This window comes from Electrona antarctica, assembly GCF_951216825.1.
Source record: "Electrona antarctica genome assembly, chromosome: 22".
Lineage (NCBI taxonomy): Eukaryota > Metazoa > Chordata > Actinopteri > Myctophiformes > Myctophidae > Electrona > Electrona antarctica.
Window position 1 is genome coordinate 2293396 of NC_136805.1, and position 17360 is coordinate 2310755.

Sequence of the window (17360 nt, forward strand, 5' to 3'; positions counted from 1 at the left end):
CCAAGGCGCTTTACATAGATTGTGCATTATATTCACCCATCCACGCACACATTCACACACCGATGGCAAGGCACCAACCAGCACATCAGGAGCAATTAGGGGTTCAGAGTCTTGCTCAAGGACACTTCGACACTAAGTCTGGGGAAGCCCAGGTTCGAACTGGTAACCTTGCGGTTACCATCCGGCCACTCTACCCCTGAGCCACCGCCGCCCCATTGCAATCACATGATATCCTGGTGCAACGTTTCAATGAGACGTTGACGCATACGTAGGTTAGCGAAGAGTGCCAGCTAGTGTAAAAAAACACACGGGAGACGTCAAAAGACGCACCGTGATTGGCCAGGTACAGTCACGTCTTTGATTGGCAGTTGTGCCGAACACTAACATCAAAAACATGATTTACGAGTGTTAGGGACGGAGCTCGTTAATTTACATTGATAACGATCACCTTATCGAGCCCACTATGGACCATTTTCTATTATTTTGTGGAAAGACGGGAGACGATACATTTTGAACAGAACCAGTATCGTTTACTTCGGCCTTCAAATACAGAACTTTTCTAACAGATGGAAGGCAATTGACCTTTTTACCAATAATATGTTATTAAAGAAACTGTTAACTGGTTGACATGTGTATTGTGTACCGTCACTTTAACCCATTTTGGCCGGAACCCCTTTTGGTGTTAGCATTATGTTATGCTTTAGCTATTGAAAAATAGCAGATCTACAAGCTCATAGCGCGCCACCGAGTGGCGCGCTACGAGCTTGTAGGTCTGCTATTTTTGAAAAATCGAAGAACGACTGACATAGAAACATAGCTTTTTCAGAAAACTGTCAGGATGTAGAAGACATTTTTAGAATCTGATCTCAGGTCAAAATGGGTTAAAACATAATGTTGTTTACCCAGACAGCGCTGGCTGGCAGGTATCAATACACTTTTAGACCGACATGTTTGTGCCAGCATGAGCATGGATGGATGATTACATTTATTATTTCTTGATCGCCTCTTGTCTTGATTGTTTAAACATGACGTCATGGGCCACTATGTTCGATAACAGGCCAATAAGCCCAAAGCTTATTGATAACGGGTACTCAATAAGCTTGTTATCGGATTGTCTTGTGTATCTGTCAGGAGTTTGTCCTTTAAACTTGACTGTAGTTTGGGCCCATAATAAAACACACTCAACAGTCAATCCCTGTGTGTGGATAGGTGGTCTGTATAAACACGAGGAGTACGGCAAGGTGATAACAAAAACGGTGGAGTGCTACAACCCGCAGACCGACCGCTGGACCATGTGTGCCCCCTTTCCAGGACGCTACAAGCACAGCGCGGTCGTGGACAACGGAAAGATCTACGTACTGGGAGGGACGGAAATACAGGGCAATTACGATGATTACTTCCGGTAAGACACCACAGCAGCTCTGTCTGGGGGTACATGTAGGAGACGAAAATGGGATTTTTACTCGAGGCATGAACCATAAAGATGGGTCCCGACCCACTGTTTGGGGAAAAAGTATCTCTGGTCCATAGGAGGATGTCTCCTTAATGCTATGGTACTTTCAACTTCCTGCGCACACATGAAAGACTGCACTGTTGAGTGTCGACTGATGCAAAAATAAAGATGACATTTTCGCTACTCGCCAAATACGGCAATACAAAGGCGGTTTTGTGGAGTCGAAAGCGTACTTTCCCTACTGGACCCCACCACACCTTTTGGCCAGAAAAGACAATATTTTACCAAAAGGAGAATAAGATTTTTCTATTGACGAGATCTGTAGAGTGTACAGTGGACTGAGTGGAGTAACTGTACACTCTAAAATGTGCATTTTATACGTGTGGTGGGGGGCTCAGAGTGCGTCCACTAGAGAAAGTAGGCTTTCGACTCCACAAAACCGTCTTTGTATTGGTGAGTAGCCAAAGCCTTTCATGCGTGCGCAGGAAGTTGAAGTACCATACACCAAAGAGTTGTCTTCCTAACGCTATGGACCAGAGCTAGGGAAAAAGTGTCTTCTGGTCATCCATACGAGACATTTCTTTCACATCTGTCGGTCTCTCTCTGTTCGTGTCTAGATATGCCAGAATGATCGAGTGCTACTGCGAAGAGACGGACACGTGGGAAGAAGCGGGAGAGACACCGGCTGCTCGCTTCGGTATCAGATGTGTGTCTCTCAAGCTGCCGAGGTATCATGGTTACGACTTCCAATCTGGAGACGATGATGATCAATATTCCCATTCTGGAGACTCCATGAATGATGAGTGGTAACCCACCTGTTCCAGCCTTAGAGTATATATGAATAGAGACGGCACCCGAGTTCTCCTCCCATCCACTTGCATTAACCCATTTTGACCTGAGATCAGATTCTAAAGATGTCTTCTACATCGATTTTTCAAAAATAGCAGACCTACAAGCTTGTAGCGCGCCACTCGGTGGCGCGCTATGAGCTTGTAGATCTGCTATTTTTCAATAGCTAAAGCATATCATAATGCTAACACCAAAAGGGGTTCCCACCCAAAATGGGTTAAGTTGCTCAAAAGTGCATGAGGCGATTTCACTCCTCCTTCCGGGTAGGAACAGAGTGCATTCTGGGATGGATTGGACCCAAACACATGAACGCGCTGTGCCGTTGACTACCATTGCACGCGTTCACGTGCGTTCACGTATGAATCAGCGTTCACGTGTCATCATGAACGTGCGCAATGATAGTCAACGGACCTTTGTGTTTGGGTCCAAACTGCAATACCAGATTCGGCCACTATGTCCATTTCGCCTCAGGGTTTCCTCCGGGTGCCGTCTCTATTCATATATACTCTAAGGTTCGAGCCCACTTATTTTTATTCCATTGTGTAAGCCGAGATCTATTTGCATACACCCACACAAAGGCTAGTCGTCTAAATATGAATGAACAAAATGGCAACATTTTTTGGGAAAAAAAAAAAAAAAAGTCCTCTCCCAATACACTATCAGTTGTTTGTGATCTACCGTGTAGAACATAATCGACCGGGTGGTTAGCACCGATATATATTATTTTACAAGACGTCTACACAATTAAACTCTTGAGACCGTAAAATTAAACCAAATGGAGCCCCATGCGAGTCCATTTGGTGTCATTTTACAGTTACACTCTCGAGTTAAGGATCTATAAGGGTCCATTTGGTTACCAACTCTCGCCATCATTTAGCTGGGGACCACCTGGAACCCCCTCAAGGACCACTGGTGGTCCCTGGACCACTGCACTAGTGGGACGCCTAAATCTAACAGACTATTATCCATTTGATTACCTGCAGCAACTGTACTAGCCTACGATGCTTTTATTTTTTGTTTTGTTTTTAAACCTGAACTAGAAACCAAACCACAAACTCATGCTAGTATTGACACCTCTTTAAACGTGCATCATACTTTGTCGAGACGTGTGTGTCAACGGAATCCGATATAGACCTTTGAAGTCCTGACGATGCTGCTATTCCCCTGTTTTTTATTTATTTTACTTGCCCATAGGGACGATCTTGGATCGCTTCATATAAGGATTGTGTTTGAAAAATAAACAAATCACCCTGATTATTTTACTCGTATGGATATGAAGCATCGACTGAAGGTGTAAATGTACAAATATACCCACAGAGTAACACAATACACGCTAGAAACGAGTCAAACAACCCAAAGACTACATTTCCGGACTGTTGCCCGTCGCACACAATAGTAGCGACATTGAGTAGACCAAAGCAATGTCGCACGTCCTGGATTCTCTCTCTATCTCTATCTCTAGCTCTATCTCTATCTCTATCTCTATCTCTATCTCTCTCTCTCTCTCTCTCTCTCTCTCTCTCTCTCTCTCTCTCTCTCTCTCTCTCTCTCTCTCTCTCTCTCTCTATTGTGGGTGAATGCTTCCCACCCTATATATGATGTTTTTTTTATCCACAACATTTGTATGAAGACATTAAATGTATATTTTCATACTGTACATTTCTTCTACCAACTTATTATGTTTTTAATAAAATGACAGAAAACTGAACAGCGACTTACATACATTACGTACATTAATTGGACTTTTACAGGAGATTGTGTTAACAGTGTTTAGCCTCTGCACTGATTAACTATCAATTATTAGGCTATTATTATCATTTGTTCTGGATTTGGAAGTGTTGCAATATAAGAGGTGTGGCATCAAAATAAAAAAATGACACCTGTGTGAAGTGAGGGGCGGCGGTGGCTCGGGGGTAGAGTGCCTGGATGGTAACCGTAAGGCACCATTTACCATTTTCACCGTCGCCTGCGTCCTCACCTCCGTCTCCGGCCATTCATTGTCAATGGCATTCCATGGTTGTGTTTACACAAACACTCAAAGCTCGCCCTTCATTGTCAATGGAATTCAATGTCAAAGCTAGCCATTCATTAGAAATGGCATGTTTGTGTTAGGACAATGTTTGTGTTTACAGAAACCCTCAAAGCTGGACATAGGCCTAGGCCCTCAAAAACTAAACTACTGCTCTCCAATGGCAACCGGATGTACTGTAGGCTACTGTACTGGACTGTAAAGCAGGAATGTGCCTGGCTTTGTGGCTTATAGAAACTAATGTCTCACCAGACTCCCCTCCTTCAGATGATAGAATATGAGAGCAGATGAAAGGACAGCAGTGCCATCTAGTGGTCAAGTTAGCTCATCAAAGGATTTGTACTGTATCCTTCACACAGTTTGGCTGCATGAAGAGAAGTCCATGCAGACTTGACATACACACACACACACACACACAGTCACACACACACACACACACACTCTGCTGGCTATAAGTTATGTTATAGTAGGCAATGTTGGAAAGTAAAGTAACTTATTATTTAAAGGTATGTTGAATGTTAAAAAGGTCTATATTGTGATACTCATACTGATGTGTTTGTTCAGTAACCGCAGTCTCTCCAGCTTTGTATTAAAGGGATTGCATTTTCAGGTCGGGATACCAATTTGCAGCTAGCCGCATGATGACGTCAACTTATTTCCCCTCCGACCGGATCAGAAACCCGGAAATGGTATTTACTTTAGTGTCCGGAACTTACTGTTCTTCTGTAGTGTGTTGTTGTGGTTGTTTTCAGGCGGACACGTCCCTGTGAAGAAGGCATGCAGGAGTAAAGTTATCTAATCTTATTGTTGAAGTTTAAAACGTCTAAAAGTGGAACTTACATTGTTTGACGGACTAATTCCATTGTTGTTTGTGTGCGGATGTCCGTCTGTTGTGGAACACTTGGTTGGACTTTGGATTTGTAGTCAGAACAACGAGGTTTGTTTATTTGAGTTGTGTTTACGTTTAGCCCCATATGTGCCCTCTCCCTACGCTCATTCTGTAGCTCCGAGATGCTACAGAATGAGCGTAGGGAGAGGGCACATATGGGGCTAGTGACACATATGTTGGTATCATATCATTACACCCCACAACAAATTAGATTAGACGTTGATTAATAGCGGTTGTTTAAACGTCTATATATAGACGTCTAATCAACCGCTAATCAACGTATAATCTAAGAATAGACGTCTAAAGAACTTTCATTTTTAGACGTTTTTTATCCCATTTTTAGACGAATATTAGACGTCTATTAGATGCTCAGGATGCGTGTTGTGGGAGCTTGTTTATAGTCTGACGTTGGATTTAGGCTGATATTAGAATGGTGACGGTGTACTTCTGCGTGTTGCCAAGTGTTTGCACATGGACTATTGTCTCTGAGGTTGGTGGATTGAAAGAGGGTAGTAGTAGTTTATAGTATACCAAACTATACTTGTGTAAATTAAATGATTGCACACAAACATTTCACTTCATATTCAGTACACTTGGTGGAGTGGATTTGTGTGAAGTGGACCTCTACTAGCCGCAATTTGCAATTCTAGATTTCTTTATAATGCCATTATCCCATTATGGGATGAATCTAGAGTTGCAATAGCCCTGAAACATGACTGTCATGATGTTCGAGCGTCATGTGAACCATGGCTAGAGTTGCAATAGGGAGTCCTCCATTGACTCCCCATTCATCCAATTTGCATTTGAGATCTGCTTGTATTAAACGACGTTAAACTCGCCAACATTGCAGCTGTTTAGTCTATCATCTATCACTGTAATATTAATACTGGTACTGTATGTTGTAGTTTTTCATCATGTCTCTCCTTCTGTAAGTGTGTGGAGTGGAGTCTGTCGTTCAGAAGCATAAGTAAGGGATAATATCTGGCTAGGTGGTCATTGTCGGGAGATAATTCACCGACAGGGAGTTTAACCACCGAGGTGAAGCCTCATCCTGTTTAATTTCAAGGACCCCCATTTCGACATGCATCCACGTCCACGGACTCCCATGTAATGGCATTTCTATCTTCTATCTCTTTATATTGTAAAATCAAAGTTAATTTAACTCAGAGTGTACAATGTTTGGTTCCCAAACTATAATTCAGCTGGGGACCCCCTGGAACTCCCTCAAGGACCCCTGGGGGTCCCCGGACCCCACTTTGGGAACCACTGCCTTATATCATCATTATGGGAGGGAGAAGAGTCTAGGATGTGTAGCTGACATGATGTTTAATGCCACAATGCATAGGAAACATAATGATGTGATGTATATTTTATGCACCAAGTGACCCAATGTGTCTTTGTAGCAGCGATGGTCCGAGTGGAAGAAAGGCATACATCAGATGCTTACTAGTTGTTCTCACTCTCTGAGAAACATGTACACGTTCATTTGCCAAAGAAGTAACCCAGAGAAAGAATCCTGATACTCAGACTGCTGTAGTGGCCAGTCGTTGCAGACTGGCTGTACTCACTTACAAATGCTTGTTTAACTGAACAGAGTGTAGTCTATGTAAAGCGACTGCATGAGAAATAAACTTGTAAAGTCGCTGAGAGGCGATGGGATGGGCCATGTTGTCAGACGCGCTCCGCCGCAAACAAAAGGAATGCGCTGGATCCGAATGATGCATTTTAAGGGTTTTAGTAAAGCAATATAAACTCATAACGGTGCTCTAACGTAAAGCAAAAATGACCACAGCTTCAACTTAAATAAAGTAAATAAAATAAAGCAAATTAAAGCCCCCCTGTCTCACACTCTGCTCAGCAGGTGAACAGTACAGCGTCCCACACCCCCTGTCTCACTCTCTGCTCAGCAGGTGAACAGTACAGCGTCCCACACCCCCTGTCTCACTCTCTGCTCAGCAGGTGAACAGTACAGCGTCCCACACCCCCTGTCTCACACTCTGCTCAGCAGGTGAACAGTACAGCGTCCCACACCCCCTGTCTCACTCTCTGCTCAGCAGGTGAACAGTACAGCGTCCCACACAGCCCCTGTCTCACTCTCTGGGGGCTTTGGCCAGTAGTGTTGGGCAGCTTTAACGTTTCCCAGCCGCTCTGGGGGTTGGTGTAAACACATGTAACAGTAGTGTGTTCTCTCTCCACCTCACCTCAGCCATGGATGACGACATTTTCGACGACATCCATGACGACATTTTCGACGACATCCATGACGACATTTTCCTGGATGCTGTCTGGCAGAGAGAATCACCACAGGCTGCCAAGAGGATGAGACTGGACTCTGACCATGTGAGTCAGGGGCGCCTAACTTTGTTTCCAGGTGGGGAGCACAGATTTGGACGCGCGCGCGCGCGCGCGCGCGCAGCGACTCAGCGTTTTTTCGAGGCCGAGTCGGGTGTCTTAGCACGATTCTAACTGTTAAAAGCATGACAGCCACTACTAAGAAGTCACTACTGACCTTGTTTAAAAATACCCGCATGGTTAACTGCAGGGCTAACAAGCATTGGTAGGCTACTGCACATTCATGTCATGAATAATAATTTAAGAAATCATAGCAGATTATATGAGTTAAAAAAAAAGGATCTCAATTCCACAGCTGTGAAGGGAAAGCTGTAGTACACATGGCCGGCCTGTAGATGGCCACCAAAAAAAAGAACAAAGCTTATTCTGGTATTTCACACAGGTGTTGCCAAATAACTAATTATCTTGCCAGTCAGATGCGCATATGACATATCTAGGACATATCAATTTAATCAGCAGAGCAGTGCTGCTTCTCTCTCTGAGTCTGCACACACTGACTGACCAGCTAAAGTTTATGCCTACTTTAAACCATAATATGACAAACCTTGGATTAATTCTTCTGAAAACGAGCAGCAAGCACAAAGTAAGTGATTCACACAGGCGGGCATTATTGGAAATGGATATTTCTGGGGGCGCAGTGCGCCGGTTCATTTTAATCTGCTGGAGCAGCTGCTCCGTTTGCTCAATGGCTCAGGCGCCACTGATGTGAGTGACCACAAGCATCATTACCAGATCAGCAACATGACTCACAGATTAATAATAGTTTATTTGTCTTGGATGTTGTTGTCGTTGCACTTCAGGAGGACGACACCAGTGTACCTGTATCCTCCCTGGATGCTAAGGTGTTTGTGAACTACCTCCATCCCAACAAGCTGTTAAAGGGTCTCAACAGGCTGCGTCTCAACAGTGTCTTGTGTGATGTGATTCTGTGCTGTGAGGGACAGGAGATCCCCTGCCATCGTCATGTACTGGCCTCCTTCAGCCCTTACTTTGAGGTAAATACACACGTCTATTGACCTGCTGGTGTTCAGGCAATGACATTTCAAGTCTGCCTTGTCCTTTACATGAATCAATTCATCATTCTACACAAAATTAATTAATCGGTTAACAATGTAAATTATAAATAAACTATGGACACTCCAAGCCAACCGTTCTCCTTTCCAATGTGCACAGGCCATGTTTACATCTGGTATGAGGGAGTCCACACAGGACAGAGTGACCATCAGTGGAGTGGAACCTCAGATGATTGGTTTGCTGGTGAACTACGCCTACACTTCTGAGGTCTCCGTCAGTAATGATAATGTACAGGTAATGTATTTTATTATTATCATAAACATCATTCATTGTCTCCATGTTAGTCCTACATAACATCAGTTCCCCATAAAGCTAATGTGTTCATTTGTTCCAGGTTCTGCTGGCAGCATCAGACCTGCTGGAAGTCACGGCTGTTCGAGAGGCCTGCTGTGACTACATGAAGTGTCGCGTGGACGTAAATAACTGTGTGGAGTTTTACTGCAGTGCCGACGACCACTCCTGTGAAATGTTAAAGAAACACAGCTTGGATCACATTCTGGAACACTTCGGTGTCATCTACCAGAAGGTCAGTGGTTGGGTAGCGTGATATTGGTCCGACCTCCCGTTAGATCGACCATTACTAACCCTATCTCTAACTCTAACCTAAACATAACCGCAAGCACGGGAGCAACGCATCCTTCACCAACCGTAATCCGGTCTTTTTAACGCATCCCTCACCAACCTTAATCCTGTCGAACTAACGGGAGGTCGAACCTTATGGCAGCCCCCCAGTGGTTGAGGGTCATACATTTGGGTTGTTTTATTACCATAACTCAACTTCCCACCATCACAACTGACCTGGGTAGAAACATTCAATCAGTCACAGTGATTAGATATACGCATATTACCATACGATAGTCATATGTCCATTTCACTAATCTATCACCAGTGAACATTTCAGACGAGAAAATTTGACTTCAGTGTGAAGTATGGGAATAGTGTCTTCATCTATCAGCTAATTGTGTTTCTTTTTCTACTAATAGGAAGAGTTTCTCTCTCTCTCCATGGAAAGGCTGACAGAGGTTCTCTCCAGTGACCATCTGAATGTTCCAGAGGAGGACATGGTGTTTGAGGCTGCCATGCTGTGGTTAGACAAGAGTCCTACCCGCAAGCAGAGCTTTGGACAGGTCAGTCATTTCTTAGGCCCAGGCTACACGTATATGGATCTTTTGCTAAACGCACATTTGTTTGTGTGTTTGGGCCTTTCAGCCACACGCAAACTGCGTTTTCGGCCACTCAAACAGAGGTTTTTGGAAACGGATAAATAAGTGAAGATTTTCTAAATATCCGGATCAGTGGATCTGTGTAGTCATGCGAAACTGAGCTTTTGAGAAACGATGATGTCACCGCTTATTAGCGCATATCATTTTTACTATAGGTGAGAAATGCAGCTTGTGCCTGCATGGAAACTACATGGATATCTATCCAATTGTTCATGTTTATATATCACTGTTAACAACTTTAAAACGTATCATATGTTGCATCAACTGCAGCGAGCAAAGGCTCTGCTCTGCTGCATCCAATAATAAATATATCAGCCTACTAGTCCAGTGCGGACTGGTGATTGCATTTGTATTGGTGCCGAGTGCGAAGCTTGAGGTTAATTGCGGACCGCTACAGATAAACTGTGGATATTAACCTACCAAATAAGGACCCAGGCCAAATGTCATTGCAGTAGACTACACCTGCAACAACAAGTCTATGCGTGGTGTGTGCATAGCCATGTGAAACTATATTCTCGTGCTGTATTTTGCTCTCCATTTCATGGTCATGGAGGGGAGAGAGAGGGGGGGTGCAGAGAGAGAGAGAGGTGTGAATGGTGCTGTTTAGGTATAATAAAGGGTGCACCCTTGACTGCATTTGTCACTGTACCTGCATGCCAATAATGTGCGCGTGTGAACTTTTATTAGCCTACATTATAACGTGACATCTTTTATACACCTCGAAAATATGGTGGTATAAGTGGTTGTGGACACTTCTATAGGTCTGACTTTGCTATTTTCTGTGCAGGACTTGCCAAGTCGCCAGAGCAATGGTAAAGTGTATCATTTTTAAATTATATGGAGAGAAGAGTCGAGATTTGGTGATTTACACACATAGTGTGACATGCTGACAGACAATGAAAGAAACATGTTCCACTTCCACTCACAATTTAGGTGGTGGCTTTTAAAATGCGGTTATTCCTTCATTAAAAAATATGATTACTCATAAGTGTAAATATAAAATCAAATATAATATAGCCTACAATTGAAACCTGCTACTGCAGTGATTTTATCCTGTGTTCAATGCGTTTCTGCGTTTGTGTGTGGACTCAGATATCTCTGTCGTATGGGCAGGGATTCTTTCTATAGCTGGGTCTGAATTCGTCCAAAATCAACAAGATCGTGCACTTGGTGACTTGTTTTTGATTTTTGGTATGATGGTAGGTATGGTTATAAGGTTTTCAAAAACCATCGCAAACGAGTTGGGAGCGCCCCCTAGTGGCCTGTTTGCCACTAGGGGGCCACTAAATGGGTCAGTATATGGCTAAAAATCAAAATAATTGATAAAAGAAATTTTCCAATGGATTCTATTAGTATTGGAATAGGCCAATGCTGGCCTATTTAACATTGGATTCATTGCAAACAGACCACTAGGGGGCGAGCCCAACTCGTTTGCGATGGTTTTTGAAAACCTCATGCCCATACCTAACACCATGCCAAAAATCTAAAACTTGTCACCAAGTGCATAATTGTTATGATTTTGTATGTATTAAATCACAGTTTATAGGCATTTTAAGCTTACTGAGGCCACCGTGGACGCCATCTTGAAAATGATGCCTTTCCAGAAGTTATTTATTTAGCATACCCAATACTAATAGAATCCATTGGAAAATATATTTTATCAATTATTTTGTTTTGTTTTTTTACATATTAAATCCCAGCTTTATAGGCATTTTGCAGCTATCTTGAAAATGATGCCTTTCCAGACGTTATTATTTCCTAATTCCTTAGTATGTTATTTAGCACACCCAATACTAATAGAATCCATTGGAAAATCTCTTTTATCAATTATTTTGATTTATAACCATATACTGACCCATTTAATATTAGATTCATTGCAAACGGACCACTAGGGGGCGCTCCCAACTCGTTTGCGATGGTTTTTGAAAACCTTATAACCATACCTACCACCATACCAAAAATCAAAAACTTGTCACCAAGTGCACGATTTTAACGAATTCAGACCCAGCTACTAAGACGGAGGATGAATATATCCGTTTTGCAAAAGATCCATATACGTGTAGCCTGGGCCTTAGTCTCTCACCTTGTAAGACAATCGGAGGTCTCTATCAATGTCATGTTGATCACCCAATATCCAGTTGGACTAGTACTAATACTTGGTGTTCTGTGTTCTTTAAGGTGTTGGAGCACATCCGTCTGCCTCTCATCAGTCCCTCCTACCTCCACACTGTGGTTGAGAGTCTGGATGTGGTGAAAGAACAGCAGGGCTGTCAGAGGTTCATCTCTGAAGCCAAGGGGGAGCAGCCACACTCTAACACAGCACGCCCACGCAGGATCACAGGTACCCTGCTGAACACATGCATGCATGTTGCACCTGATGATGCTGGAAAAACCTTATCTGACAATAAAGAATATGACTGGTTTTCTATTCAGGCTTCATAGTGGTTATTACATCATGATTCCATTATTTTTTCCTCATTTCGTTTTTTTGTGATTTTATATATGTCAAAATGCACACCAATTGTCTCCTGGATTCATTCAGTGACTGCTAATGTAGTGCTGCCTCTCTGGAGAGAGAGTTCCAGAGGGCTGCCACACTGCAGCCTCTATCCCAGAAGGTTCTACTCTCCATGGGGAGAGAGTTCCAGAGGGTTGTGGCTGCCACACTGCAGCCTCTATCCCAGAAGGTTCTACTCTCCATGGGGAGAGAGTTCCAGAGGGTTGGGGCTGCCACACTGCAGCCTCTATCCCAGAAGGTTCTACTCTCCATGGGGAGAGAGTTCCAGAGGGTTGTGGCTGCCACACTGCAGCCTCTATCCCAGAAGGTTCTACTCTCCATGGGGAGAGAGTTCCAGAGGGTTGGGGCTGCCACACTGCAGTCTCTATCCCAGAAGGTTCTACTCTCCATGGGAAGAGAGTTCCAGAGGGTTGGGGCTGCTACACTGCAGCCTCTATCCCAGAAGGTTCTACTCTCCATGGGGAGAGAGTTCCAGAGGGTTGTGGCTGCCACACTGCAGCCTCTATCCCAGAAGGTTCTACTCTCCATGGGGAGAGAGTTCCAGAGGGTTGGGGCTGCCACACTGCAGTCTCTATCCCAGAAAGTTCTACTCTCCATGGGGAGAGAGTTCCAGAGGGTTGTGGCTGCCACACTGCAGCCTCTATCCCAGAAGGTTCTACTCTCCATGGGGAGAGAGTTCCAGAGGGTTGGGCTGCCACACTGAAAGCTCAACCAAATACATTTGGTTTCTTCTTCATTCTTAAATCTACTCTGTCTCACCTGCTCCTTCTCCTCTGCTTGTTGAAGTGATTGTGATGCTGGGAAATACTAACAAAGTTGAGAGCTTCGATCCACTGACCAATCAGTGGAAGACTCTTGGACGACTGCCCATGTACCTAGAGAAGTGTACTGTGTGTTCATCAGGTGAGGATTACCATCACAGTCTATCAATTTAAGACCTGTAATGCAGTGGTAACCTACCTTTTCAAGCCCAAGGGCACATTTTATTATGCCACTAAAATGTGTTTAAAACAATGTAAAATGAAAAAAACACAATTGCAAGCTCAATGCATGATCGCACATTCACACAAAGACTAGTAGTTTAAATAAGAATAAACACTATATTAATCTAATAATAACCAATATATAATCAAGACAAGACAGCTCGGTTCAATATATTTAACATAATTCCTCCTATGTCATGTATGAGCAGCTAAATTAGTTCCCATGTCAAAGTTGCTGAGTCCCGGCAGATGAACGTTGCTCCAGTTAGATTTCTCCAGCCAGGATGAAGATACCAGGCAGCCGTTCGCTGCGTTCGCAGTAGCCTTTTGGTCAATCTGGGAACACACTTTACATTCTTGTGAATCTCACAGTGCTACAGGGTCTAGAAGCATTTATTCTAACAATCAAGGTATAACTTGTTTTTAATTCTGCTCTTTCTCCACCGTAGGTTCCAGTCTGTATTTGGCCGGAGGTTTTGATGATGATGATATCGTCAAGAGCAGAGAGATATGGCGCTATGATGTTCACCATAACTCATGGTTGAGGATGGCTCCCATGAATGAGCCACGCTTTGGTTTCAGTAAGATTGGCAACATCTATTGTATGGCATTTGATAAATAATTCTAGACAATATCAGAATATGGCAATTCATTAAACTAGCAGAGGCACCTGTACAGGTAGCAACATCTATGAGTTCCAACTGCAGAATAATGACATCACAAGTGGATCCAGTTGATAATTGTACATACTGTACTGACTGTAATATTGACCTAGCAGTAAGACGCCCTGAGGGGCGAGAAGCCCTTGGTGACGGCAGACTGCTGGGTGAGCGCTGGCGCTTTGGCATGGTGGGGGGGTCAGATCAACATATGGAATGAATTCTGTACTGGCCATATATGGAGCGTGTCTTGAGTGTACAGGGTTTGATGAGGTCAGATCAACATATGGTATGAATTCTGTACTGGCCATATATGGAGCGTGTCTTGAGTGTACAGGGTTTGATGATGTCAGATCAACATATGTTTTTGTCACCATATTTCCATATATGGTGCATGATGTCACGAGGCATGACCATATATGGAGGTGTGATGTCACAAGGCATGACCATATATGGAGGTGTGAGGTCACGAGGCGTGACCATATATGGAGGTGTGATGTCACGAGGCGTGACCATATATGGATGTGTGAGTACCGGGAGATGCAGGTGTTCATAGTAAATGCAACCTACAGTCGCAATAAATGTGGATCCATTGCTATTGTTAAATATGAAGTAAATGTATATTCCTGTGCAGTCGTGTGGTCAGGCAGCAGAGACTTAATACTACTTCTATTCCTGACATCACACAGAATGGGAAATATTGGAGGCAGGGTGGATTTAGCTCTTCAAACATGATATCCAGAATGTATATGTGTATAAGAATGCCAAATTATAACGTATATAATATTTATGCAGTTTCATGTTTATGTTTTCCCTGTTCAACCCCACATGTTCACAGGCCTGGTGATGCTGGATGGATGTGTGTTTGCAGTCGGGGGCTGGGGGAGTGAGAAGAGTGAAGACTCAATGGAAAAATACCACCCGCACACAGACTCCTGGCAGCTCATGGAGTCTGTCGGTGTGGCAGAGCATTACAATGCTGACTTCTGTAACGCGGTCGCTCTGGATGGACATCTCTATTGTATTGGTATGGAACAGATTTATGGACCTGCAAGTTCAGCCTGTAGGTGTTGTGCAGTTGGGGTGTCATGAGATTGTGTTATTCATGTTCCCAGATTGGTGTATGTCAAGCATAATGGTTCACTGAAAATGTACAAATCCTTTGTTATTATTATGTATCCATGCTTCTCCTGTTGACAGTGAATAATGTTTTGATGTTTGTGTCCTCCTGGACTCTAGGTCACATTCGAGGTGGTGAGCTACGTGACCAGGTGGCCAAGTACAACCCTAAAACGTCTGTGTGGACACAACTAGCTCCTATACAGATTCCACGAGAACAACCAGCTGCTTGTGTTCTGAATGGAAAGATCTACGTTACAGGTATCATACCTCTACGTAAAGGCTCTTAGTCAGTGGTGGAAGAAGTACTCTGTTTTCTTTTTACTTAAGAATAGCGATACCAGAATATTGAAATACTTTTATACTATACAAACGTATAGGCATACAATTAAAAGTTGCTTGCAATACCAAAAATAAAAATACTCAATATGCAAAATGGCCCTTTTCACAGTTTTACTATTTAATTGGAATAAGTAATGTATTCATCACTTTAATGTTAGGTGTGGTTAGGGCTGACCCAAAGAAATGTATCGAAATTCGTTCGATAAGCACGGGAATCGATCTGGAAATAAAAAATCGACTATTCTATTTTTAAAAAGCCGCCCATTTTGGTCAGCGGGCCATGCTTGTGCCTCGCAACGCCTCCTCCGTCCTCACGTGTTAACGAGGAAGTCAACAAGTGCAGCTACAGTCATGCCGTCCACGCAGAAAAATAAGTCAAAAGTGACATGGTTGCATTTTAAAATATGCAAAGAAGTCCACGACCACTGTCGTGGTGGAAAAATAATGTGCCACATTATCCAAAGTTGGCACCTGTAGTGAAGAGGATTCTATCCATCCCTGATTCCCTGCCGCTGCCACTACAACCCCTTCGGAGCGCATCTTCTCCAAGCCCACAGTGTGTACATTTAGTGGCCCTCTTCATCATCAAAGTTGCCCACCCCTGATATAGAGGTAAATGTGCCTCATAATTCAACAATATAAAAATTATTATTTGATTTGAGTCGCGCCTGCGAAGCCTCATATTTTTTCTAATAAGGTTTGTCCTTATAGATAGAAATGTGATCATTTTTGTATAGTTTTGGATATGAATTAATTCATTTTTAAAGCATTTCTCCCAGGCGGCTCTGATTGCAAAGCTTCCGCTTTTGGTCTGCGAGCCATGCGTGCGCCTCTTAGAAAGCACTCGTTGCGCTGCTGTCATAAAGCCTTGATTAAATGACGCTTTATTTCAGTTAATTTCACGGCAAGAGAAGCAAAATGCTGTTTGTTTACACTTGACAGCGTGTGTTGTTTTGAATGGTAGCCAAACTGTTACTTTTAGGCCTACCATTATTTCGTTTTTTTGTTTGTTTTTAGTTCCATGATAGAATAGAGCCTAAAGGGTCATTGATTGATTTAAGAGTTCATTACTGTTACGGTCGGGTGGTGTTTTTTTCACATCTGAGTTTCAGTTCAATTTTAAGAGAAGCAAAATGCCTTTCTTTTACAATTGCTGCTTTGGATTATATATTTATTTTAATTTGAGAGGTAGGCTAATGCCTGTGTCAGGCGCTGTTTCATTGTTGACTTCTCCGTTTTATCATCATAAGCCAAATTGTTTGTGCGTCACTGCTTTCATGAAGGCTGCTACACTTCTGTGAAATGAACATTTTGTTCATGTTGTTTATTGTTAAATAAAATAAGCTTAATTTAATTAAGACCAATCCAAGTAGCCTATGCGTTTCTCTCTACTATTTGCATCTTCTGCTATATCGCTGTTTTATTATAAGCCTAATTCATTGTGCGTCACTGCTCGCCACCCCAACATTTTAAAAGTAAGTAGTGAACTGTCAAATAATTGCAAAAAAATAAATAGTGTTTGCCTCTTAAAAGACAGGAAAAAGGAAACATTCAAGTAAATTAAAAGTACACTAAAAGTATTCAGTTACATTCCACCACTGATCTTAGTTCCATAATAGACTCACTTAAACATTATAGTTTGGGCTCATAATAAAACACACTTATCCTGTTAATTCTTGGTTGTCTATAGGTGGTTGTTGTAATAATAATAATTCAATTGAAAATACGATGGAGTGCTTCAACCCCCAGACCAACCAGTGGACCATGTGTGCCTCCATGCAAATGGGACGCTCTTCACCTTGCATGGTTGTGGTGGATGGAAAGATCTACGTTCTTGGGCGAGACTACGATGGCGGTGAAGACGATGATA

General features: G+C 43.0%; 1 protein-coding gene across 2 annotated transcripts in view; it reads left to right on the plus strand.

The window, feature by feature from the left end:
- Nucleotides 1-3985, plus strand: part of LOC306914744 (kelch-like protein 24a) — a 52532-nt gene extending 48547 nt beyond the window's left edge. For both annotated transcript variants that reach the window (XM_079491928.1, XM_079491929.1), the window contains exons 15-16: nt 1210-1402; nt 2071-3985. In XM_079491928.1, coding sequence (XP_079348054.1) covers nt 1210-1402; nt 2071-2263 — 386 coding nt within the window. In that variant the 3' untranslated portion in view covers nt 2264-3985. The remainder of the gene's footprint in view (nt 1-1209; nt 1403-2070) is intronic.
- Nucleotides 3986-17360: the final 13375 nt, after the last annotated feature.